Source organism: Nelusetta ayraudi, unplaced genomic scaffold, assembly GCF_046127955.1.
Source record: "Nelusetta ayraudi isolate G7.1 ecotype Tasmania unplaced genomic scaffold, CSIRO-AGI_Nayr_v1 ptg000045l, whole genome shotgun sequence".
Lineage (NCBI taxonomy): Eukaryota > Metazoa > Chordata > Actinopteri > Tetraodontiformes > Monacanthidae > Nelusetta > Nelusetta ayraudi.
Genome location: NW_027466095.1, coordinates 3316325 through 3342133, shown reverse-complemented (window position 1 = coordinate 3342133; position 25809 = coordinate 3316325). Strand labels below are relative to the sequence as shown.

General features: G+C 44.3%; 3 protein-coding genes across 17 annotated transcripts in view; 1 reads left to right on the top strand and 2 right to left on the bottom strand.

Annotated features, from left to right (window-relative positions):
• LOC142894832 (NLR family CARD domain-containing protein 3-like) overlaps nt 1-21063 on the bottom strand; it is a 110133-nt gene extending 89070 nt beyond the window's left edge. For 6 of the 11 annotated variants that reach the window (XM_076035646.1, XM_076035648.1, XM_076035645.1 and 3 more), the window contains exons 1-3: nt 21004-21063; nt 20030-20262; nt 17958-19830 (exon numbers count right to left, since the gene is read on the bottom strand). In XM_076035646.1, the coding sequence (XP_075891761.1) occupies nt 17958-19830; nt 20030-20262; nt 21004-21053 (2156 nt within the window). In that variant the 5' untranslated portion in view covers nt 21054-21063. Of the gene's footprint in view, nt 1-13237; nt 13602-13989; nt 14168-16089; nt 16402-17001; nt 17167-17957; nt 19831-20029; nt 20263-21003 lie in introns of those variants that run through there. The other 5 variants (XM_076035652.1, XM_076035654.1, XM_076035653.1 and 2 more) reach the window with 5 other exon arrangements.
• The window catches only part of LOC142894831 (uncharacterized), a 450316-nt gene that overhangs the window by 388747 nt on the left and 35760 nt on the right, over nt 1-25809 (top strand). The gene's annotated exons all lie outside the window — the stretch shown is intronic.
• LOC142894856 (ribonuclease inhibitor-like) lies at nt 14372-15903 on the bottom strand (the record flags this gene model as incomplete). Its single annotated transcript, XM_076035668.1, has 2 exons — nt 14372-14664; nt 15725-15903. Coding segments are annotated over 2 exons (420 nt in total), but the record flags the coding sequence as incomplete, so codon positions are not given.

Here is a 25809-nt window from a genome sequence, read left to right as displayed (position 1 = left end):
AATGAACGCAGCAACACTTGTACCTAATAACACTAATGATACAACAAATACACGTCAAAATGGTTGCAGTGAAAATGGACGCTTTTAATCATATATCAGTATATAATATATAATATAATATATCATATATCATATATTATACGATTGTATAAAGCGCTTTGAGACGCCTTTGGTTGTGATTTAGCGCTGTACAAATAAAAGTTTATTATTATTATTATTATTATTATTATTATTATTATTATTATTATTATTATTATATATGTTTTGGCTCTTGCCAAGTAAAATTTCAGGAATTATTCTTTGTTTGTTTAGAATGTCGTACATGTATTCAGCGCTTTGTGATGAAGAGCTGGATGCCGTCATTGCAGAAATCCAACTCAGTCACCCAAACACAGGGTACAGAATGATGAGAGCATTCCTTCATGCCAGGGGATTACGAGTGCAAAGTAAGTTTGATATGAAGTTGATCCCCACATGAATGTATTCAGTAATCTGTATTGTGCATCAGTTTAACCGAAACAAACAAATATAATTAGCTTTATTTGTATAACGCTTTCCGTACAAAATGTAGCTAAAAGTGCTTACATGGATGATTAAAAAAAGAATGGCGGTATATTTAAAAAAAGAAAGGGGGGGGATTTAATAAATGAAATCATACCTTTTGTCAGCATTATCTGTGGATTTGTGCCTTTAATATTTTATGTAGTTTGTCTTTCTTTTTTTTTTTGCTGTTGTTGTAGTTCAAAGAGTACGTGATTCCTTAAGAAGAGTGGACCCAATTGGGACTGAAGTGCGAGCCTTGGCCAATCGCACACTAAGACGGAGGCAGTATTCTGTTCCTGCACCAAATGCAATGTGGCACATAGATGGAAACCACAAATTAATACGGTATTTTTCAAAACTGTTTTTAAATACTTGAACAAATGAAACATTGAGATTTTCTACCCACTCCAAATCTTTTCATCTTTGTACCATACCTTTTTTGTGTCAAATAAGCTGTGCATGAACCTTTTTCAATTAGCTATCTGATGCCTTATATATTTTAGATTTCTCTTTCCATCTTCTCTCCCTTTTTTACCAAAAGCTGGAGATTTGTCATTCACGGTGGAATAGATGGCTTTAGCCGTTTAATTGTTTATCTGTCTGCTGTAATAAACAACCGAGCATCCACAGTGTTGGAAACAGGGGCGGTCCTAGAATTTTTTTCTTGGGGGGGCAAGCTCGGGGCACAGACGGGTGGCACACCGGAAGGACATTTGTTTTGTTTTTTTTAAATGCCCTATGCCTTAGGTAATAATAAATGGTAGGCGGAGGTATGAATAATAGAACTATTTTATTTACCCAAATAATGCACAAAACAGTGTATCATCCAGCATTTAGTAATCTTATCTGACCCTGCTTCCTTTCTTGACATTGTGGACATATCCTATTCATGTTATCATATGTTATAGGCCACTTGTCTATCCATTAGCTCATAAAACAACAACCACACTTCCATTCAGCACCAATAAAGAGCATTAAAATAGACATAAAGTAATAAAACAGAATTTAATTAGATTAAATTAATATTGCCCATTCCACAGTCCAGAACAAAGCAGAGGTGGTGTGCGACTTTGAGTGTGACTGATTCAGGATGCAGTGACTGTAGTGATGGTGAGGTGAAGCCTCATGTGGCATTGAACCACTTGAGCCAACTGGTTCGAGAAACGGTTCATTTCTCGAAGTTTCATGTGCACACAAAACCACCTACTGGCCAAATGTACAATCACAGGCAAGCTGTGTCTGAACCACGTGTGATGCATTGAATTTTTGTGTCTGTTATGTCTGTTGGGAATGACTATGAATTGCAAAAAATGAATGACCAAATAATTTCTGTACATAAATTATATATATATATATTTTTTTGTTTTTTTTTCCTCACTTATTTATGATTATTCTATCGGTACTGATGCCAGTGGTTATGGGGATGCTCCAAACAAATTTTGTTGTTAACTTTGTTCAACAATGACAATAAATAAATAACTTGACTTGATAACTATGTGTATGATTCATTTTTTGAATGTATTCTGTTTGTGCAATTTTTTTCTGAAAATGGCATGGGTGTAATCAGGCAGATGACAGTGAAAGTGATTGTGGGACTTGGAAAAGGGCATAGATCAGGGGTGCTCACACTTTTTCAACATGCAAGCTACTTTTAAAATGAGCAAGTCAAAAAGATCCACCTCCTATAAAACAGGAAAAGTCATTCAGAAATATATTTGTAGTCCAATGATAAAGAAAGAAAGAGGATTAAATGGGTCAACATGTTCCCATGTGCATTTACAGTAAACTCATGGTTTAAAATTGTTTAGGTTATATCTGCCTATGTTTGATTTTATCAATAAAAGTGTGTTTAAGTTAAGATGTTTTGCTGTATATTTTTGTGTTTTCCAGCGCATAGGTTAGGGATAATTGGTGTGCGTGTGTGTGTGACGCAGACGTTTTGCTAGCAGCATCTCCCAGGATCTCCGGCGCGTCTGCAGTGCGTGTGCACTTTGAAGCGCATTTTCCGAGCGAGGCGTCTCCATCAGTTTACGCCAGGATTGCAAGCTCACGCGACAACCCCGGTAGTTTTGCGTGTAAAACAACAGCGAAACTCTTTTTCCTGTCCCTGTCTGGTCTTTATTTGATCTGAATGGTGTCGAAGCCGATACGTCACATTTACGTTTCACTGTAAAGCACAGCACATATAAGAACAAAATCCAGCACATCGTACATTATGATCAAAATCAACCAGATCCACCGTGTTTTCTAATCCTGCCTGAACGATTCTACCTGCTGTAATTGACGCGGATCTCTCTCTCTCTCTCTCTCTCACACTCACTCTCTCTCTCCCTCTCTCTCTCCATGCGATAGACCCAAACTCCCTTCGCAATTGACCAGTAGATCGCGATGGACGTAATGGGCACCCCTGGCATAGATGCTTGTGTAACATGGACATTGATGTACAGGACAGGGGGCTCCATCCTATCACCTCTCCTCTCCTCACTCTCTCCCTAAGCTCTCAAAACTATCTCCAAACTAAACGCTATCTAGTCTCAAACACTCCAAACTATAAACACTATCCAAAATCTAGTAATCCAAACTCTCTCCAAATCTCGTTGACTGCAACTCTCCTACAATAACCCCCATTTTGAATGGAGCCTGAGGGGTCTATATAAACCGTTCAAATATGAATTGCAGATATATATATATATATATATATATATATATATATATACATATATATATATATATATATATATATATATATATATATATACATATATATATATATATATATATATATATATATATATGTATATATATATATATACATATATATATATATATATGTATATATATATACATATATGTACATATATATGTATATGTATATATATTTATATATGTATATATATATATATATATATATATATATATATATATATATATGTATATATATATACATATATATATATATATATATATATATATATATATATATATATATATATATATATATATATATATATATATATATACATATGGGTCCACTTTTCTGCTGCAGCTGGCCATTTTCCTTTTACACTGTCCGTCAAGAGAGCACTTCCATTAGGAAATAGTCAACATGAAATTTCGTCTTCTACTGACACCTGCTGGTCAAATTGAATAGTTGCAAATATTGTGAAGAAGTTGTCATCTAATTCTAATCGTAAACAATATGGCCATTCGAAGTGAAGTATTAAGACAATTAATCAGGTTTGTACTGCTTGATTGAACACATTCATCCCGTTCCAGTGCACTAAAACCCACTTCCCTTCAGGACCGTGTCAGCGAAGCCAAAACTTCCTTGAGTGACGCTGTTTCCCAGCATGCAATGCGAGCTAGCGATTCACAATACTATTTCATCACAAACATGGATGTAAAAAATAAAAAGGGATGAAAAATGAAACTTCAGGAACACCAACCAATACAATGAAATACAAGCAGAACTGGGCCGAAGTTTTATATTATGTACACCATAATACAGCCTTCTGGTGGACAAGCCATACTATTTAATCCGTGTCCTCCTATGGAACTTCCGTGGGAGGAAGCTCATCGTAGAGGTCACGTGCTGTGTGCTCGTCACTCCACTTGAGTTCGCAAGTGAACAGTCGTAACAGAAGCTTGCTGCTGGAAATAATGCACTACAAGTGGATGTGATGCTCACTGAACCCAATTCAGACGACTCTCCCTCCACTTTTCTTGTTTTGTATGAGCATTTAAAAAAAACAACAACATAATAATAATATGGATTTTGACCATGTATGTTTTGGAGTTCATTGAAAGAGGTTAATAATAAAAGAAAAATAACATATGTATATATATATATATATATATATATATATACATATATAGTATGTGTAACTTTAACTAACTTATCTATTTCTATTCATCTATCAAACTTACTATCTAGGGATCTTGATATTGTGTTGGCAGATGCATTATCACGTGTACATGTGGACTAGCTGCGAAATTCTTATTTCGGGGGAACTGAGGGTTTTCTTGTTTAGTTTTGTTTGTCGGTATGTTAATAGGGTTTGGTTCTTAAGGGAGGGGGTGTTATGACCCACGGGTGGGTCTAGGTGCCTCTATGTTTGTGTCTGTGTGTGTGTGTGAGAGTGGATGATGCCTTGCAGGTGCGGTCCTGGATGTTGGCTGCTGATTGGACGCACCATGGCTGAGAAGGAGGAGCAGTCGAGCCAGCCTGATGGTCATCCCTCCTCCGCTCCCAACTCTGCAGTTAGTCACTTCTGAAATGGTGTTAGAGCACGCAGCCGTAGGGGTGGGCTGCCATTTTCTTTGTCCCCTCTTTTCTCCTGTTTATTAAGTATGTAGGGAGGTTAGCCTTTCTGTATTTGGCTTCTCTTTCTTTCTTTAGTTAGTTCTTAAGGCGAGCTAGTTGGAGTTTGGTTTATTATTTTGGCCTGGGCCCACCCTGAAGCCTTTGCTGCCCACTGGTTAAGTTGTTTTGTTTATTTCATTTACTGATTCATAAATGTTTTTGTTGAAAACCGCCAACTGTCGTGAGAAATTAATGAGGCTTGGGAGTGGGGGAAGGTGTCCCACACGTTGCGTCTCGGTCCCCCTAGACGGGACGTAACACAGAGTTTTCACCGTGACAGCAGGTTGAGCTCCTACCGTTTTACAAGTGACGTCGTCACGTTAGCCTGTTCCATCCCTGCTAAATTCTTTAAAGAACTACCGTTAGTAAACTTTTAAATTATAATACACTCTACACTAATTGTAATTTCCTGCCCGTGGTTGTATATTGCAACAGTTGACGGCTCATATCAGCAGATAAGCAGCAACAATCTGGGCATTGCGGGTGATTCATAAATATGTCATTTCTTATTAATTAGCCCATAAGTGTTGTACACCAGTGTGACACCAAATGCTTGTTGCTGACAGCAGTGAAGAAATGACACTCTCGTGGTTCTGCACATTAGTATAAATAGAGTGATTCTCTATCATTACATCACAGGACGGCGGCACTCTGACAGATTCCATGAACCTGGACACTGATGATCCAGACTCCGGTCCAGATGACACAACAGGCCACAGTGGAAACGGGTCAGAGCATGGACTGGCTGCTGAAAGGATCCAGGTAGGTGGCGCTGTCATCCCAAGGTGTGTGGTGTGGAGGATCAGGGCCAAAGTTCCAGATGCTCACAGATGTGACTGTGGATTCAGGAGGAGTGTTTGAAGGCTGGACTCCCAACAGTGATTGGCTGCTGAGGACCTCTCAATCACAATCAGGTTTTTTAGTGGCTGTGAGATTGAAAGTGAGATTGCATTGTCCAGGTAGGAGGACAGCAGTCAGCCATGTTTCACCTCCAGTCAACACGCAGTGGTTCACATGAAGGTCCAAGAGGCCTACAGACCTACACTGAGTCTGGAAGTGGCAGTACAGTTGGATCATTGTCTTTGTTGTGTTGTTTGGTCATTGTGATCCAATGTAATGTGAGAGAAGGACGAGTGCAGTTATATTGGAGTGAGTTATTTAGAGTGTAATAGAAGTTATAATGCAGAGTCTGTTTTTATGAAATGTTCTATCACCTGGCATCCATCCATCCATCCATCCATCCATCCATCCATCCATCCATCTTCTACTGCCGTATCCGGAGTCAGGTCTCGGGGGCAGCAGCCTCAGCAGAGACCCCCAGACTTCCCTGGACCCAGTCACCTCCTCCAGCTCCTCCAGTGGGACCCCAAGGCTTCCCAGTCCAACCCAGAGACCTGGTCCCTCCAGCAGGGTCTCCTCCTGGTGGGACATGCCTGGAACACCTCCCCAGGGAGGCATCCCAAACAAGACCGCGAGATGCTGGAACTCCTCCCCCTGAGGCAGGGCCTCCCCACCGACCCAGAGAGGGCAAACCACCTCATATCCAGCATGGATTTATCTGTTGGTGATTAATTATAATGTATCATTTATTTTATTTAAATTATATTTGAACTGAATTGGATTTGTTTGTAAAAGTGAGATTTATTTTCATTGATTCATGTGGTTTATGTTGAGACCGAGTGGAGAAGTGGGTATGGCCTACAGAAGGTTTGAGTACACAAGTTATTAAGATATGGAGAATCCCCATGGCAGGACTTCAGGAGATATATAATCAAAGTGTTAAAGCAGCAGAAATGAAACGTCAGTTGAGGTCAAGGTCACACAGGTCAGAGGTTGTGATGGCTTTTATTGTCAGAATATTGAATCATTGAAATATAATGTTTGAGCTAGTAACAAAGTTAGGATGATATAACATAATCACATAAAATAAATGATCTGGTTTCCTTCTGATTCATTGACGTCCTTCTGAAATCTCCACACAAACATCTGGCAAGCATCAAAACCATGAATTATTTTGAGGGAAATTTCTTTTGTCTTACTTATGATTCAATAATGATTTGAGTTCCCATGACAGGTGTTGTGAATCACTTTATCTTTTCCACATGATTTCCTTATTTAAAATCATGAAGCAGAAATAAAGTCTCTTGAAAAGTATTTTTCACCTCCAAAATGAAGATGTTCTAGAACTCTGAAGTGAGAGCAGAGCAGTGTATTGTTGATGTGTGGAACCTTCATGCTGAGATGTTCCAGCCGTGGATGATGAGAGCAGAAGCAGTGGTTGTGTTGCTGCTGCCTTCACTGAGCAGCTGCTCCAAGTCCTGCTTCTTCCACTGAGGATTCAGCTCCACCAGTGGCTTCTGGGACGTCTCTCCCAGTAACCACAGCAGCTTGTAGGGAGAAGCAGTCCGCCAGCCACCAGGCTCCACTGGGGTCAAAGGTCGTGCCAGCTTGCTGGTTAGCTCCACTGGTTGTAGTTCTGTCAACCACCACTAGATGGGGCTCTCCTCTTCACTCTCCTCCTCACTCCCCATCACAAAGGTCTCCCAGCTGCAGAGAGAAGAAGAGACAGCAACAGTCAGGACTCACCGTCCTTGAACGCATCATCACAGAGACGTTGACTGTTGATGGAGATGATGGAGTGACTGGTGAGAAGAAGCAGACTCTCAGTCACATGTCAAGTGTGGAACATATGAAGGTAATGTGACCATGGAGTGTTGGACTGATACTGAGGCCTGATGAAGATGAACTGATCAATAATTGAGTGGTGAACTGAGAGAAGAAGCAGTTTGGCAGCAGATGTTGGATGAATGAGGAGCAGTTGATCAATGTTGACATAGTTTTTCTATTGGCTGGAAATGTCTTGTTGGCAGGGCAGAAAGATCAACTCCCCAGTATGATACAACTGATGGTTGCATTGTGGCTACGAACAAAACCAAACAAGCAAAAACTGGTCAAACAGCGCCCCTCAGTGGCAGAACTGGGAGCTGCGAGGACCGACACGTCATAGGAAGGTTTGAAGGTTCAAGGCCACATTTGAACACATTGTTTCTTATTGACATATAGAGTGACCTGTCTGAAATATCTGCCTGTTAATCAATGTGTTATTTTTTCAGCATGTGTTCATTTCTCTGTACAGTCTGCAGTAGAAGGTAGTTTTGACTCGAGGGCGCCCCCTGGCGGCTCTTTACAAAACTACAGTTGCCATCACTTGTTGGCAGTCCATGATGACGGTGAGAAAAATGTGATTTCCTCTTTGAAGAGCTGCACCTGTTTCTCCCTGACGTGATGAGACTGGACACTTGTTGAGGGCAGTGGCGGCTGCTGGTCTTTCAAGGAGGGGAAGCTCATTTTCTGCCTACATCATAAAATCCATTTTGTTTATTTATACGTAAATTATGCCATCAATGTCTTTCAATAAAAATGATCAGTGACCCTGTTGTAGCAGCTAGCTGCCTGCCTGCCACATCACACCAGTCTGTTGCACAAACTGTCCACTGCCTGGCCACATCTGGAGCACAAGCTAGAAATCAGCTTTGCACTTCCTGCTGCTGCACAGTGTTCTTCTGTCTGATCAGCCTTTCTCCCCCTCAGGCTGCAGCTGCACTGGTGAGTTCCAGCTGACATTATATCTTCATATATTCTTATTAACGGCTGACTGTGTATAATGTAGATACTGTTTATATATACAGTATGTATGCATTGTAGTTGTACCCATATTTTATTTATTTATACACAGCCTTGACAACATCTATTGTATTTATGGACCTATAATTATATAATTATATCTGTTAAAGCTTTCGGGTTATATATATATGTATATATATATATATATATATATATATATATATATATATATATATGTGTGTATATATATATATATATATATATATATATATATATATATATATATATATATATATATATATACATATTAAGGGTGTCAAAGTTAACGCGTTATTAACGCATTAACTCAACGCCGCTTTATCGCCAAAAAGTTTTTTTATCGCGGAATTAACGCACACAATGCTTTTTGAGCCTTTGGCTGCTCCGTAGATTGTGGAAACTGGAAATGAATTGACTCACAGCACACAGTCACACGCTTGCAGCCGGTGTACCGGCTTGTAAACACAACAAAAAAAACGAGCGCTTCCATTCGGCGCCCAAAAACGAGCGCTTCCATTCGGCGCCCATGTTCATCAATATATATATATATATATATATATATATTTACATATATATGTATATATGTATATATATACATATATATATATATATATATATATATATATGTATATGTATCCACTGAGACTTACCATCTGTAATGTGTCCACAGGTCCGGTACAGGTCATGGACTACGAGGAGTACGACGACGAGTACTTGCTCTTCCAGCAGCTTCTCAACGACACCGCCAACACCTCTGAGCCGGGTTACGTGGTCAGCGACCCGGTCCAGCTGTGTCCCAGGACCGGCGTCAACCACTTTGGCGCCAGGATCATCCCAGTCTTCTACTACGTCAACTTCCTGCTCAGCTACCTCGGCAACGGCTTGGTGCTCTTTGTCATCTACAAGTACGAGAAGCTCAACACCGCCACCAACGTCTTCCTCCTGAACCTGGTCCTGGTCAGCGGCGCCTACTCTGTTGGCTTCTGCTACCTGACCGTGGTGCACGCGGTCCCGGCCGCCAAGAGCAGGAGGAGGGCGAACGCCGTGGCGGGAACGCTGACGGTCTGGCTGGTCAGCGTGGCGGCCAGCGCCAAGGAGTTTGTCCTGCAGACGGTGTGGGAGAGTCCGTTCGACGGGCTGATGTGCGAGGAGGCCGGGTACCCCGAGAGCACCGTGCTATCAGCAGTTCCTGCTCTTCTTCCTGCTCCCGCTCTTCATGGTGATGTACTGCTACACCGGCATCACCGTCCGCGTCCTGTCCACTCGGCTGAAGAACAAGTGCCGCACCGTCAAGCTCATCTTTGTCACCGTTTTCACCTTTTTCCTCTGCTGGATGTCCTACAACGTGATAGTCTTCCTGCGCGCCCTCGAGCTCTCCGGCCCCAGCCGGGGGGGGGCGGCTCATCGTGTGCCGCCTCGGAGGCCACGGACTATGCGCTGTACGTGACGCAGAACGTGGCCTACGTGTACTGTTGCGTCAGTCCCGTGTTTTACACGTTTGTGGGCAAGAAGTTCCAGAGCCACTTGAGAAAGCTGCTGGCCAGGAAGCTGCCGTGCCTCCACAAGCACATGAGCCTCAGCAGCCAGAGCAGCAGGACCACATCCCAGAGGACCGCACACTCTGTCTACTAGTGCCCGTCTCACACACACACACACACACACACACACACACACACACACACACACACACACACACAGCCAGTTGTTCCCACCTAGACAGTAAGCGCTGTATATCTAGAAAAACATACTAGCAGTTCATGGACTAAGTCTCAATCCAGGGTCTGCATCCTTGGAAGGAAGCCTCCATTGTCTGAAGGAAGCGTCCTCCGTCCGAAGGATGCGTCCTCCGTCTGAAGGAAGCGTCCTCCGTCTGAAGGAAGCGTCCTCCCAAGGACCCGGCCCAGAAGGACCGACCCAAACCCCGCCTCCCCGGTAACCTCACGGGACGGTCTAGCCTTGGGCGTACTTCCTGGTTGCGTCACCGCCGTTCCCTCGTGCTGGCCAACCCCGGAAGTGTGGTTTTCATAGCATCAAGCTCACCATTGGTTGGTTGGATGTTCAAATCAGTAAAAACCCTGCGTTAAAAACTGAAGATTTGATGTGAAATTTCAATACTTAAATTTATACGCGGTGTCTTTGCCAGTAGATGGCGCTAATTTCAGCTGACTTCCCAGGATCCCAGGATGCTTTGCAGCAGCAGCACGCAAAGCATCCTGGGATACAGAAGGAGGTGAAGGATAGTAGTGGTGTAGCCTTGGTGCTAACAGTAGGGAGCATTTGGAGCGTCGTTCTGACTATTGGGAATTGGGAGGAGCCTTCAGCGCAGTGCGGTGACGCAACTTCCTTTCAAATTGCAGCCTTCCAAGGATGCAGCGCCTGAACTGAGACACAGCCATGGACTGCTGGTGACGTACGGGGTCACGTGACCCGTTCACTGACCAGTGAACATGGCGCGGGGATGTGTGTGAAAAGTACACAATTATTCTTTGGGTTTTGAACTCAACGGTTTGTTGTGTTGTGTAAACCTTGTCAGCAGTGAGTTGTATCAACTATTATCAACTACTACAAATAGATCAATAAATACACACATTTTATGGACTGAAATGTGTTTTTCTGATGTGGGCTGTTTGTCCTGGTGTGTTTCCAGAGGAAGTCCTGGATCCTTGTGGCTGTAGGGGGAGTAGGAGGCTCAACGTTGGCCTTGACAAAAGACAGTAGTGACCTTGTCACTGCTGAGCTCCACTCAGCTTGTTCAAACACTGGGTTTGTTTTTACCTAACCCTGATGGAGCCTTGCTATGAGTGGAACTGTGACACACGAGAAGGCTTTACTAGACAGAGGGGGAGGGGGGTAGCGGAGCAGCAGCAGATGGATGCAGTGTTTTGGTGAGCCACCTCATAGGAGGAGACAATGTATCCTGGGATATCATTGAGAAAACGTGTTGCTGTAATGTCAATGGAACCAAGTCAGTGTCTGTGAAGCCCCACCAGGGTGTTGAGCTACTAGAACAGGGGTGACATGACAGACCTGCATCGAGTCGGCGGGCCACCGAAGTTATGTTGACGGGGGGGGGGGCAACTCCATTGGGACAGACCTCTACATCGCGGTCGAACGTGATATATGGATAGATGGCGGTCAAAACGCTATTTCTCCGGTGATAGATAGTGTGTGTTGAATACATACATTCGTCACTGTATTTTGATTTACCTTGTATGTATATCTATACTGTTGGAATCATATATTTAGTTTAGATGTTAGTGTTGAATAATGTAATTAGTTTAGATGTTTGTTTTTAATAACATGATTATTAATATAAAGCTGTTTAATCATTTGGCTGACCTACTCATAGAGAAAAGGCATTGTTGCAGGAGTCACACAAAGAGCTCAAGAAGGAACAAAGGGAAGAACATCCCTCACTAACTGGTGACCCTGGGGGAGCAGAGGGTGACCCTGGAGACCAGAGGGTGACCCTGGGGGACCAGTGGGTGACCAGAGGGTGACCCTGGGGGACCGGATCACCCTGGGGGACCAGTGGGTGACCAGAGGGTGACCGGATCACCCAGGGGGAGCAGAGGGTGACCATGGGGGACCAGAGGATGGACAGAGAGCTAACTGACTTTGCGACCACCATAAGACTTTATAAGTCATTTACAGGGGGGAGAACTCATGATCCATCGGAGGCACGGGGGGGAGGAGCCTGTGACCTCAGGCATGTTGTGCACTGTATTATTTCAACAGGTCACGCTGGAACCAATGATGGATCATTTGGCTCCCTGCCAAATAAGGACTTGTTTCCTGTTGCACTCAGTAATCAGAGACTTGGATCAAAGGCTGCCCCAACATCCAATGAGGCTTGGGTCTGGAGACCGGGCAGCCAGTCAGAAGAGGACAACACCTGGGAGTGTTTGCATGTTTTCTTTCTGTATAAAAGGACTGGGTCAAGGGACAGAGAGCAGTCAGACTTCATGCCCTGACAATACTTTGGTGTCGCTAGGGTTCTGAACTGGGCCCAGAGCTCTGTATAGTTGTACCCTCAATTGATTTCTTTACTAAAGACATATTTAAATTGGCATTCTTCTCCTGTGACTCTTCATTCAACCAACACGCGGATCAGCAGCACGGCACAAGGAAATCTGATCCAACAATACATAGAGAGAGAGAGAGAGAGAGAATTTTGTGTATACAACATTAATACAAACAAAGTACCGTAAATACGCCAGGGATTGACAGAAAAAAAAAAGATAACCTTAATCAACCGATGTAGTTTGGCCTAATAGAGTTGCCGTATGTGATGTCATTGGCAGTCGCCCACCGGACAGAGGCGACTGCCAATGACGTCACATACGGCAACTCTATTAGGACGGGGTTTGCTCATGTCTGTACTAGAACCACCCAGAACCACCAGGGTGTTTAGCTCTTAGAACCCCCGAGAACAATCCAGAACCACCAGGGTGTTGAGCGCTTTATTGCAATGACTCTGCAAACACTGAGACACCTGAGTCAAATGAGTTGTGTTGGTGAAGATGCCACATTTCACAGCACATTGAAGCTACTAACATAGATCTACATACACATTAATCTACCTGAACATGCAAACACAAGCAGGTGGAGATTTAAAGATACTGTTCAAGAAAAAAGGTGCATTAAACATTGATGGACTTATATGGGTACGCATACAAATATATATTTATTAGTGCTGGGACTCCATTAAAGAAAATAATCTAATTAATTATGGTCTTTGTAATTGGTCAAACCTCTGACCTTTGACCTCTATCAGTCATGGTTGACCTCCAGTGCTCACGCAGTGCTTCACTGGAAGGCCAAGAACAATCCAAGAGTCCATATGTGGCACTGCATGGTCCACCAGTGGCTTCTGGGACGTCTCTCCCAGTAACCACAGCAGCGTGTAGGGAGAAGCAGTCTGCCAGCCACCAGGCTCCACTGGGGTCAAAGGTCGTGACACACAGTTCTGTCAGCCACCACTAGATGGAGCTCTCCTCTTCACTCTCCTCCTCATCCTCCCTCAATACCTCTCCCACCTGCAGAGAGAAGAAGAGACAGCAGGAGTCAGGACTCACAGTCCTTGAACGCATCATCACACAGACGTTGTCTGTTGATGGAGATGATGGAGTGACTGGTGAGAAGAAGCAGACTCTCAGTCACATGTCAAGTGTGGAACATATGAAGGTCATGTGACCATGGAGTGTTGGACTGATACTGAGGCCTGATGAAGATGAACTGATCAATAATTGAGTGGTGAACTGAGAGAAGAAGCAGTTTGGCAGCAGATGTTGGATGAATGAGGAGCAGCTGGACGACACCATCCTCCTCTCACACTGTGACTGGGAACACTGGACCTCTGCTGTGGGATCAACTGGCTTTGGTGCTGGAACCATCATCCACTGGTTCCAAACCAGTACTGACCTCACAGTCTGCAGTTGATAGTCTCTGTTGTGGACAAGATCCATCAGTGGCTTCACTGATGAAGCCTTCAGGTTGTTCAACCTCAGGTCCAGCTCTCTGAGGTGGGAGGGGTTGGACTTCAGAGCTGAGAGCAGCCAATCACAACTGACCTCTGACAAACTGCAGTCAATCAACCTGAATAGAGAATAAATGATGGAGAGTTTATAATGATGGAGAGTTTTTCCAGGGTGTCATCACTCTGAAAATCAAAGTGAAATGTCGACTTCAGAATCTGACACTACAGAAAATGTCACCTTGAAATTAAATCCTCAGTCCAAAACTAATGTGTGTTGAAATGATGTTTGGTCACATGACCACTGATGAACAGAATGAAGTTTTCATATTTCTGGATGTCATTTTGATATGAATCAACATTCAGTTCAATGTTTATTCAACATGTTTGATGAAGTGTGTTTGGTGCTGAAACCATCATGCACTGGTTCCAAAGCAGTACTGAACTCAGAACCTCCAGTTTACAGTCTGGACTCTGCAGAAAACCACTCAGCACCTTCACTCCTGAATCCTGCAGCTGGTTCAAACTCAGGTCCAGGAGTCTGAGGTGGGAGGGGTTGGACTTCAGAGCTGAGAGCAGCCAATCACAGCTGAGCTCTGACAAACTGCACAACTCCAACCTGAATAGAGAATAAATGATGGAGTGAGTGGAGTATTCATCACTATATGAAATTAAAAATATGAATGTCTATAAGACTGTAATGTCCATTAAACCAATCAGAAGCACAACAATAATACTGAAATAATGAATCACCACAATAAAATATTTTATATCAACCTGTTTAGTCATGTGACCACTGATCAGCTGTTAACAATGTTGGAATTCATTGATTCATTTTGCCTCAAAGGTTCAGTGTGTAAAATCAGTGTAGATTTATTGCTGAAAGATTCATATACAACCGTCAATATAGTTTGAAGTCTTTGATTAGTAGAAAATAAAAGTCCTCTGCTTTTCCTGCCATTAGAATGCTTCTTTCTAGAAACAGACAGAAGGTCAAAGGTCGTGGCCATCTTGCACCGCCATGTTTGTAGGCGGCTGGTTGGGAAGATCAGTTTGAGAGACAGTTTCATATTGATGGTTGGAGGCTGGAATCCTCTAATAAAGCAAGTGCTGAGAACAAATGGTTATTAAGTGACTGAAATGCAGTGGAATCTTTTCTGCATCTTGCTCATCAATACTGAACTGACTGAGATGATAGAACCTGCATTGACCCTTGACCTTCTGCTGAGTCCAGCTGGATCTATCGGATCTATCTACAGTATCTAAGTGCTCATACAGGTGGCTAATGCTAGCGCTAGCTGAAAATCATGCTAGCACTGGACTGTCTGCTGTGACTATAACTGATTGTGATGCTAATAGATGGTTGTAATATTTGTGTTGATGGAACTTTATCATTATACAGAGAACTAGACACCTTTGCTGTCAACCACATCCTTTATGATGCTGGAAGGCTACCGTAGTTCACTGGCAAGAAGGGGAGAGGGAGCGTCAGCAAGTAAGCACTGCAATCTGATGGCACTAGATGGCAGGATTTTACATACTGGACCTTCAAACCCAGTTTCACTCATTTCAAACACAAACCAGTGACTGGAAATTGAATTTCCAACAGCAGTGAAGTGAAAATCATGACAACAATAACAAGAGTGATAGAAGTTGTAAAGTGAAGAGGGTGAACTGACCTCAGAGTCTCCAGTTTACAGTCTGGACTCTGCAGAAAACCACTCAGCTCCTTCACTCCTGAATCCTGCAGCTGGTTGTCACTCAGGTCCAGGTGTCTGAGGTGGGAGGGGTTGGACTTCAGAGCTGAGAGCAGCCAATCACAGCTGAGCTCTGACAACGTGCACCTCTCCAGCCTGAATGTAGAATAAATGATGGAGAGTTTATAATGATGGAGAGTTTTTCCAGGGTGTCATCACTCTGAACATCAAAGTGAAATGTGGACTTCAGAATCTGACACGACAGAAACAGAGAGGGAGGGAGAGAGGGTGAGTGAGTGAGCGCTGCAATCTGAAATCTGACCACTAGATTGCAGTATTTTACACACTGGACCTTTAAACCCAGTTTCACTCATTTCAAACACAAACCAGTGACTTCAAATTGAATTTCCAACAGCAGTGAAGTGAAAATCATGACAACAATAACAAGAGTGATAGAAGTTGTAGAGTGAAGAGGGTGAACTGACCTCAGAGTCTCCAGTTTAAAGTCTGGACTCTGCAGAAAACCACTCAGCTCCTTCACTCCTGAATCCTGGAGCTGGTTCTGACTCAGGTCCAGGAGTCTGAGGTGGGAGGGGTTGGACTTCAGAGCTGAGAGCAGCCAATCACAGCTGAGCTCTGACAAACTGCACCTCTCCAACCTGAATAAAGAATGAATATTTGATTCCTTCCATGGTGTAAATGTCATATTCAGAGTCATTCCTCCCTGTTGATGATCCAGATGTGCGGTTGTTGGGATCACTGAGTCATTCCCTCAAAGGAGTCATTGTGCCAGTGTGTTGTCAACACAATAACAACAGCAGTGTGCCAGTCAGTGTGCAGCTAATCAGCAGTGACGATGGAAAATAATCAGTGAGTCCTTTGTGTGCTTGTGGCTGTTTTCAGTCATCAGAGTTTTGTTACAAGTCAAACACATTCAAAGGACAAGATGAAGAAATACTGCTGCACTATTAATCTGCCTCTAATGTTTCTTCATAGGATCTTCTGCTCAGTCATGTGACCTTCATCACCAATCAACAACTTCCATTGAGCTCTCAAGTGACTGGAGACATTTTCCACACTTTCTTCCACCATCCAAAGTCTTTTCTGGCTGCAGATTGTTGACATGAAAATATCAACAACATCCACTTTGTCTAGATGAGTCTTTAATATCTGCTTCAAAGTCTTCACACTGAGCAGCGTTACACACCAGTTGTCATCTGCTGACACACACTGTCCACCAGTAGAAAGCAGGAACTGACCTGAGAACTTCCAGTCTGCAGTTTGGACTCTGCAGTCCAGCACAGAGCAGCTTCACTCCAGGATCCTCCAGGATGGTCCAGCTCAGGTCCAGCAGTGTGAGGTGGGAGGGGCTGAACTGCAGAGCTGAAGACACCACTGCACAGTGAAGATCTGAGAGTTGAACACTGAATGAAGGAGAGCAGAATGAGAAGTTGCTGCTTCCATCATCATCATCATCATCATTACCATCATCATCACCACCATAATCATCATCACCATCATCATAATCTTCATCACCATCATCTTCATCATCATCATCATCATCATCATCATCACCACCACCATCATCATCATCTTCATCATCATCACCATCATCATCTTCATCACCATCATCATCATCATCACCACCATCATCATCACCATCATCATCACCACCTCCATCATCCTCATCCTCATCATCATCATCATCATCATCATCATCAACATCATCATCACGTCCATCATCATCATCATCATCATCATCATCATCATCATCATCATCATCATCATCATCAACATCATCATCATCACCACCATCACCATCATCTTCATCATGAATGATTGAAGAGTTGATTTTGGTTGACAGTGTAAATTCAATCAATCTTGTGCAATCAACTGACAACAATGAAAAAGAAGCTTCCAAAACAAATGTGCACATTATAAAGACTCACAACAACAAAAACATAACAACTGTATGAAGGAAAAAGCAGCAGGCTGAAGCCCAAGCTGATTCTTGCCTCTCCTATACAGTCCATAAGATTAGCTGGAATAATTAGTCAGACAAAATCAAAAAGGAAAAAAAGAGAAGTGCAACTCAACAAAATATGCTTGACATTATTCTTCATCATTGACTCACAATTCAACACACACACACACACACACACACACACACACACACACACACACACACACACACACACACACAGTGTTTACATACCTTACTAAACGTATCACAGCCTTCCTGCAGTTCCTCACAGCTGGAATCAGTCTCAATCTTCCCTCCCTGGTTGTGTTGTACTTGCTGGGGTCCAACTCCTCCATAACCTCCTCTGACATCTGCAGCATGTAGGCCAGAGCTGAACACTGGATGGCTGAGAGTCCCTTCTCTGATCTGTTCTCTGACTGCAGGAACTCTTGGACCTCCTGATGCACTGACTGATCCTTCACCTCCAGCAGACAGTGGAATATGTTGATGCTTCTGGAAGAAACATCACCAGTGTTCAGCTCCTTCAGGTTGTTGATGACCTTCTGTAAGGTTCCTGTATGATTGTCAGTGAGACCCAGCAGGCCTCCTAAGAGTCTATGGTTGGATTCCAGACTGAGTCCATGGAGAAAGCGAACAAACAAGTCCAGGTGACCGTTTGGACTCTGCAGGGATTTCTTCATCATCTTCTGAAGGAACTCATCCAGGGATTCTCCAGAGTGACCATCTTCTGTCCTCTTCCAGTTGGTGTGACAGTGGAAGCTGAAGACTGCAGCCAGAAACTCCTGGACGCTCAGATGAACGAAGCAGTAGAAGGCTTTGTGGAAGATCACAATCTCTCTTCTGAAGATCTCTGTACAAACTCCTGAGTACACAGAGGCGTCAGTCACACTGAGACCACACTTCTCCAGGTCTTCACTGTAGAACATGATGTTTCCACTCTCCAGATGTTCAAATGCCAGCTGGCCCAGCTTCAGAAGAAGCTCCCTGTCAGCCTCCGTCAGCTCCTGTGGACCTCCTCCATACTTGTGCTGCTTCCTCTTGGTCTGGACCAGCAGGAAGTGTGAGTACATGTCAGTCAGGGTCTTGGGCAGCTCTCCTCTCTGCTCTGAGCTCAACATGCTCTCCAGAACTGTGGCAGTGATCCAGCAGAAGACCGGGATCTCACACATGATGTGGAGGCTCCTGGAGGCCTTGATGTGGGAAATGATCCTGCTGGACACATCTCCTCTATCTCTGAACCTCCTCCTGAAATACTCCTCCTTCTGGTCATCGGTGAAGCCTCGTACTTCTGTCAGCCAGTCCACACATGACGGAGGGATCTGATTGGCTGCTGCAGGTCTGGAAGTTATCCACAGCAGAGCCGAGGGAAGCAGATCTCCTCTGATCAGGTTTGTTAGCAGGACGCTGACTGACTTCTTCTGAGTGACGTCAGTCACCACCTTCTTCTTCTTCTTAAAGTCCAGAGCCAGTCTGCTTTCATCCAGGCCGTCCAAGATGAAGAGAAGTTTGCAGACATGCAGCTGCTCTGCTGTGAGCTTCTCTAACGTTGGATGAAAAACATGGAGAAGCTCCAGAAGACTGTAGTGCTGCTCTTTGACCAAGTTGAGCTCCCTGAATGAGAGAGGAAGCACCAGATGAAGGTCCTGGTTCTCCAGGCCCTGGGCCCAGTCCAGAGTGAACTTCTGCACTGAGAAGGTTTTTCCAACCCCAGCGACGCCGTTGGTCAGCACCACTCTGACTCTGAGTCCCTGCTGCTCAGGTGAGGCTTCAAAGATCTGGCTGCACCTGATTGGACGGTCGTGGAGGCTCTTCTTGGTCTTCTTGGTCTCCATGGTCTCAGAGGTCTTGGTGGTCCTCTTGGTCTTCTTGGTCTTCTTGGTCTTCTTTGTCTCTGTGGTCTTCTTGGTCTTGTTGGTCTCCAGCTGCCTGACCTCATGCTCTCTGTTGACCTCCTCACTCAGTCCCTCAGTGATGTAGAGGTCAGTGTAGATGCTGTTGAGGAGGGTTTGACTTCCTGCTTCTACACCTTCAGTCACACGTTCACATCTCCTCTCCAGACTGATCTTCTGCTGCTGTAGAAGCTCCTGCAGACCATCATCAGCCTCTGGAGCAGAGAAAAGGTTGGAGAAGAAAACATCAGTGTGACAGTGTTAGCATAATTTTCTCTCCACAACTTTTCAGCTGCTGTGGTGAAGCTGCTGTGTGACTGTTTGCTCTCAACGTCCCTCAGTGAATCTTCTCACTGGAGGTCCTGACGTGATCTCAGAGGGAGAAGTGAAGGAGGTGCCGGTGGACAGTCTTACTGTGATCAGTCTGGCTGTGACTGGCAGGTTGCAGTGCTGCTCCACACTGAAGACACGAGGACTCACCTGATGGAGCAGACCGGTCCCAGAATGAGCCAATGAACCTTCTGTATAACGAGGACGTCCAGCTCATCCTGGCCTGCTGCTGCTGCTGCTGCTGCTGCTGCTGCTGCTGCCGCTGTAGAAGCTCCTTCAGCTGCTGCTTCTCACCACCAGGACTCCCCTCCGTCTTCCTGTGGAGACACTTTGGCTTTGAGTGAGTGGATCAGTTGTTGGTGTCCATCACTTGTCAGCTGTTTTTCTGACACCATCATTGGTTGGATGGAATCATTGTCTCCATCAACACTAACTGACAGCCTGCTGGCCTCCTAGTGGGCTCTTCACAAATTTCACAAACTTCTTGTCTTTTGCTCTCTTTTCTAAATTCAATCCCTTCATGCAGCTTCACAATCAAAGAATTTGATCCACAAAGAATGGAGCGCAGCCGTTAATGACGCCGTCTTTTAGCCACCACGTTGTGCCCGTCATGGATTTGTAGCTGTTTTCTAGGCTGGTCTTGTCACATCATCTAATATATTATTAGATGACATATTCATCTATCAAATGTATATTTTCTATCTGGTGTGGTTGACACCTGGTGGGCTCTGGTTGAGCAGTGGCTCTGTGGAACTGGCCCTTTGTTTCTCAGCAGACAGAGACAGTGGAGTCACATTGCACTGAACTTTGGATTGAAATTCATCTCAGTGGAGTTGAGCTGCACTTTATGACAGAGCATCAAACATTCCTGCCACTGCATAAAGTTCAGTCTCAGAAAGGCTTTGCTGCATTTCAACATGATGAATGTGACCATGTCAAAGATTCTCTTCTCTTGACCACTGACCACAACATCTGACACCTTTTCACCTTCTGAGGAATTTATCACTGTCAAATCAAACTAGAATTAGACTGAGAAACAAGGACATTAGTGTTCTCACTGTCTTCCAGAGGCTCCAGCTTCATTACTGAAGGTTGCAGGTAGTTCCATGGACCTGTCACACTTCTGCTGCTGCTGCTGCTGCTGCTGCTGCTACTGCTGTTGCTGGGGGGGGGGGGGGGGGGGGGGAAGACAGAGTGGGTGGGAGAGAGAGGGGGGGGGGCAGAGAGAGAGAGGATTGATTGATTTTCAGCAGTATTATTATGTTGACATAGTTTTTCTATTGGCTGGAAATGTCTTGTTGCCAGGGAGAAAGATCAACTCCCCGGTATGATACAACTGATGCTTGCATTGTGGCTACAAACAAAACCAAACACGCAAAAACTGGTCAAACAGCGCCCCTCAGTGGCAGAACTGGGAGCTGCGAGGACCGACGCGTCATAGGATGGTTTGAAGGTTCAAGGCCACATTTGAACACATTGTGTTTCTTATTGACATATTACAGAGTGACCTGTCTGAAATATCTACCTGTTAATCAATGTGTTATTTTTTCAGCATGTGTTCATTTCTCTGTAAAGTCTGCAGTAGAAGGTAGTTTTGACTCGAGGGCGCCCCCTGGCGGCTCTTTCCAGAACTACAGTTGCCATCACTTGTTGGCAGTCCATGATGACGGTGAGAAAAATGTGATTTCCTCTTTGAAGAGCTGCACCTGTTTCTCCCTGACGTGATGGGACTGGACACTTGTTGAGGGATGTGACACTTCCTGTCAGCTCCTGAGGACAACAAGGAGGCCGAGCCTCTAATGCCCCCTACTGGCTGCACTCTGGAAGAGCCCTCCCCCCATCCTCAGGACCAAGTGATCCTCCCTCAACGTGAACACATCACTTCCGTGTGAGGAGAGAAGAAGAGACGGCAGAAGTCAGCACTCACACTTCAGTCCTTGAACGCATCATCAGAGACATTCACTGCTGTTGAGTGAAGATGATGGATTCACTGCTGATGAGAAGCAGACTCTCCGTCACATATGTGCTGTGTCTCAATTCAGGGTGTGCACCCTTCAGTCCAAGTGTCCGCCGTCTGAAGGAAGCGTTCTTCGAGGACCCAGCCTAGAAGGACGGACCAAACCCCGCCTCCCCGTAACCACTGGGGACGGTCTAGCCTTCAGTGTATTTCCTCGTTGCGTCACCAACGTTCCCTCCGGCTGGCCAACCCCGGAAGTGACGTTTTTATAGTATCAAGCCATTGGTTCGCCATCTAACGATGCTGTTGGATGATCAAATAAGTAAAATCCTACGTTAAAAACTGGATACTTTATGTGAAACTTCAATATTTAAATTTATATGTCGTGTCTTTACCAGTATTGGCAGCGGGACGGCTTGACTGGTGAGAGGGGCATGATGGGAAATGACACTATTGAGCAGATCAGGACTAAAATATTGATCCGTCCAATACGTGGATTCTCAAATCAATACTCCAGTCATCTGAGGCCTTCCATTGTTTCTCTGGGGTACAGCCAGATAGAAATGCTCCAACTCTGAATGACTGCTGCCTGCCTGCCTGAAGGGCCTCTGCTAAAATGACACAAATTGGTTATTTGACCAATGTTAAAGTTTTGCTCATTTCCTTCCTGAAATTCACCTTGAAATCCCACCCCCAGTTGGGATCAGGATAATACAGTTCTTTTTGGATCAAAGTTCTCCACATCCTACTGAAATGTTTTCAACAACACAAACTGAAGCTTTGATCCAGATTAAAATTAGGATTGGATTACATCATCTAATCCCATTTCAGAATCCTTCTTTCCCTTTTCAACCCGTTTCCAAGATTCCATCCAATCCCAGAACCAACATCCAATCAGATTACCAGTGAAGGTGTGGGCGGGGCCAAGGCTGATGGGACCGACCATTAGCAAGGTGTTGATCTTTCAACATCAGGTGTTGATGATCAAGCAGGTGTTGTCATCAACAGCTCTGTTGAGTCAGCGGTTCATCTGTATTTCCGGGACAAAGGCCGCTCCTTCCAAGACTCAAAGGTCCAGATTTTAGACACAGAAGACAGATGGTTTGAGAGAGGAGTGAAAGAAGCCACCTGTGTCCACCTAGAGCGACCCTCTGTGAACAGAGAGGAGGACTCCTGCTGCTGCTGCCGCCTCCAGCCAACATGCAGCCAGACGGAGAAGCACTTGGACTTTGAGGTGCTCTTGGGATATTTTCTGATTCTTAGATTCTCTGATCAGTGTTTCTGCTCCCACTTCCCTGAAATCACATGACGCTGTGTTGAGCTCAAGTGCAGCCACGCCCCTCTCTCTCTGCCAGGGTGCATCCAGTGTGGCTGTGGCTCCCAGGAGCAGTTGGAGTGCAAGAGGTGAAGATGGTCTGGTCCTCAAGGAGCTGCTCACTCCATCAAAAGACAAGGGCAGCAAACATTGTGTCAGAAGCAGTGGCAGGAAAACAGTGGCAGAAACTGCACAAGGAGCAGAACTCACTGCAGGACAAAGTAGTGATGGACAAATGAAGCTTGTGGGAAACATCCAAGCACTGGAGCCACTGCTTCAAAATGGCTGCAAATGACTGCAAACTGCAGTAACACTGCCCTCTGCTGGCCACACACACACACACACACACACACACACACACACACACATCTCAATGAGCAGCATTCAGGATGCTGCATTTATTGTAGAGAAGCTTTGATGCTGAAGTATCATTGCTCTGATCACCTTTGACCTTAAAAAGCCTCGACTTGAAATAATCTCTCTCTCTCAGGGTCAAAGGTCAAGGGCCAGAGGGATCAGTGGCACTGTTCAAAGCCACATTCACTGACTTTACCTTCCTGTTGTTGAGTTGAAACTCCGCCCACCCTCCCAGTTTCAGGGAGCCTGATTGTAACGGAACAATTGAATCAGGGGTCAGACGGTTGGAACCGGGTCAAAGGTCAAATTCATAGGTCAAAGACGTGTATTTCAGGAACGGAAGGTCATATAAAGATGATTCCACCTCTGGCCTGTTCAGAAGGGAGGAATTATGTCAGAGGATCCAGGTTTGAAGTCAAACTACGTCCCGGGGGCCATATGCGGCCAATTACACTCTCCAATCCGGCCGACCAAACTTGAAGGAATTATATTAATAGTCATTAAGTCATGAAATAGAAAACAATGAAAACAATTATTTTGTTGTGTTCATTATTTAATTGCCATTAAAGCAACATGTTGTCTACACATCCCCTGATATATGTCTTCCTCCAATGAGAAAGCGGCCCCTCTCTCATATTGTAGAAGCCATTATGGCCCACCAGTCAAACAGTTTGCCCACCCCTGGATTAGAGGCTCACTTAGTGTTTGAGTTGGGTTTGGTTCAAAGTAGCAAGAGAACAAAAGAGGCTTTGCTTCAGAATTGAACCAACAACCAGGATTGGAACCCTGGTTTTCAGCACCACAGTAAGCAGGCTAACCCACTGAGCTAAGCTGCTAAGCAGGTTCCTGAGGTCTGTGCAGGGATGTCACTACATCAATAGACAGCAGTGACTTGACATTGGTGCGTTTCAACACTGGACTCTGCAGGAGAAACAAACAGCCACAGTCACTTTGTACAAGTGCAACACAACAAGTGGAGCTGAAGCCTTTTAGATACAATTAAGAGGAAAGAAAATTCTCCTCACTCTTTGAAAATGGAATTCAAACAGAGTTTGAAAAGAGGGAAGGGGGAGCTCTGTGTTGGGAGTCAGCATTGGTCCCCACAAGACCGTCTTCAGCGCTGAGAAAGCAAAGAACTACAGAGGCCTCAGTGCTTCACCTGACACACTGACACACACTGACACACACACACACACTGACACACACTGACAAGCAGCGACACAGACACACAACAAAGGACAACAAGTTGCTAAAACCAAAGATTCTTCAACTCATTTCCTCATCAGTGATGAATAATAGAAGATCATCAGCATCAAATCAATCATATATAGGTCACTGTATGATATAATGACACAGTTTATAGTCACGTGTTTACCAGAAGCAGTGGGATGTATAATAGGATGTATGAACAGGGTGACCTATTGACCTCCACAGTGCTCTGGCTAACAAGGTGGTTAGCTCAGTAGGCTAAATCTCTCACTGTGGTTGTAGAAGATGTGGGTTCAAATCCCACTTGGTACCACATGACCAGGTTTTTACTGTGTATATTTGTACTTTATACTATAGCATGTGTTTTTTTTCTGGTTTTCAGACATGTTGAGATTTTGCTATAACTTTTCATGAAAGTATTTAAAATTCTTTGTACTTGGAAAAAAACAACATTGTATGCAGATTTTTTCAACTGTTCAGAGAAGAGCGTCAATCAGTTCTCCAGGAGCTGCATCCCATCAGCCCACAGATGGCTCAGTTAATAAGACAATTGACTGTGAATCACAAGGTTGTTGGTTCGAGTCCCACCATGGACTGAGACTCCAACGGCTCCAAAAGATCAGTAGAAGTGACTTCAGAGTTTTCAAGTAGCTTCATCAGCATGAAAAGCAAAATGTCTCTGAAAACTGGATGCTTCAATTGAGATGACAAATTGCTCCTCTTGAATTGAAAACACTAGTCCCTACCTACCTCTTTCTTTGCACACTTTATGATTCTTCCTACCCTGGCTTGTGATCTTTGATATACAATAAGACTCTGATCATTAGGATTCTGTTTGAAGACTTTCAATGCCTTGTCTTGCCTCATCACAACCACCTGAGCCTTGGTGGTCAGCTTTTAACTAGCAAGCCCCTCCCTCTGGACCAACCCAAAATGAAGTGGCAAATGACAAAAGCAGCCAATAGAAGGCCTTCAGTCAACATTAGAGGCTCCCTACCATCACTCTCACAAGCAAAACAAAAATAC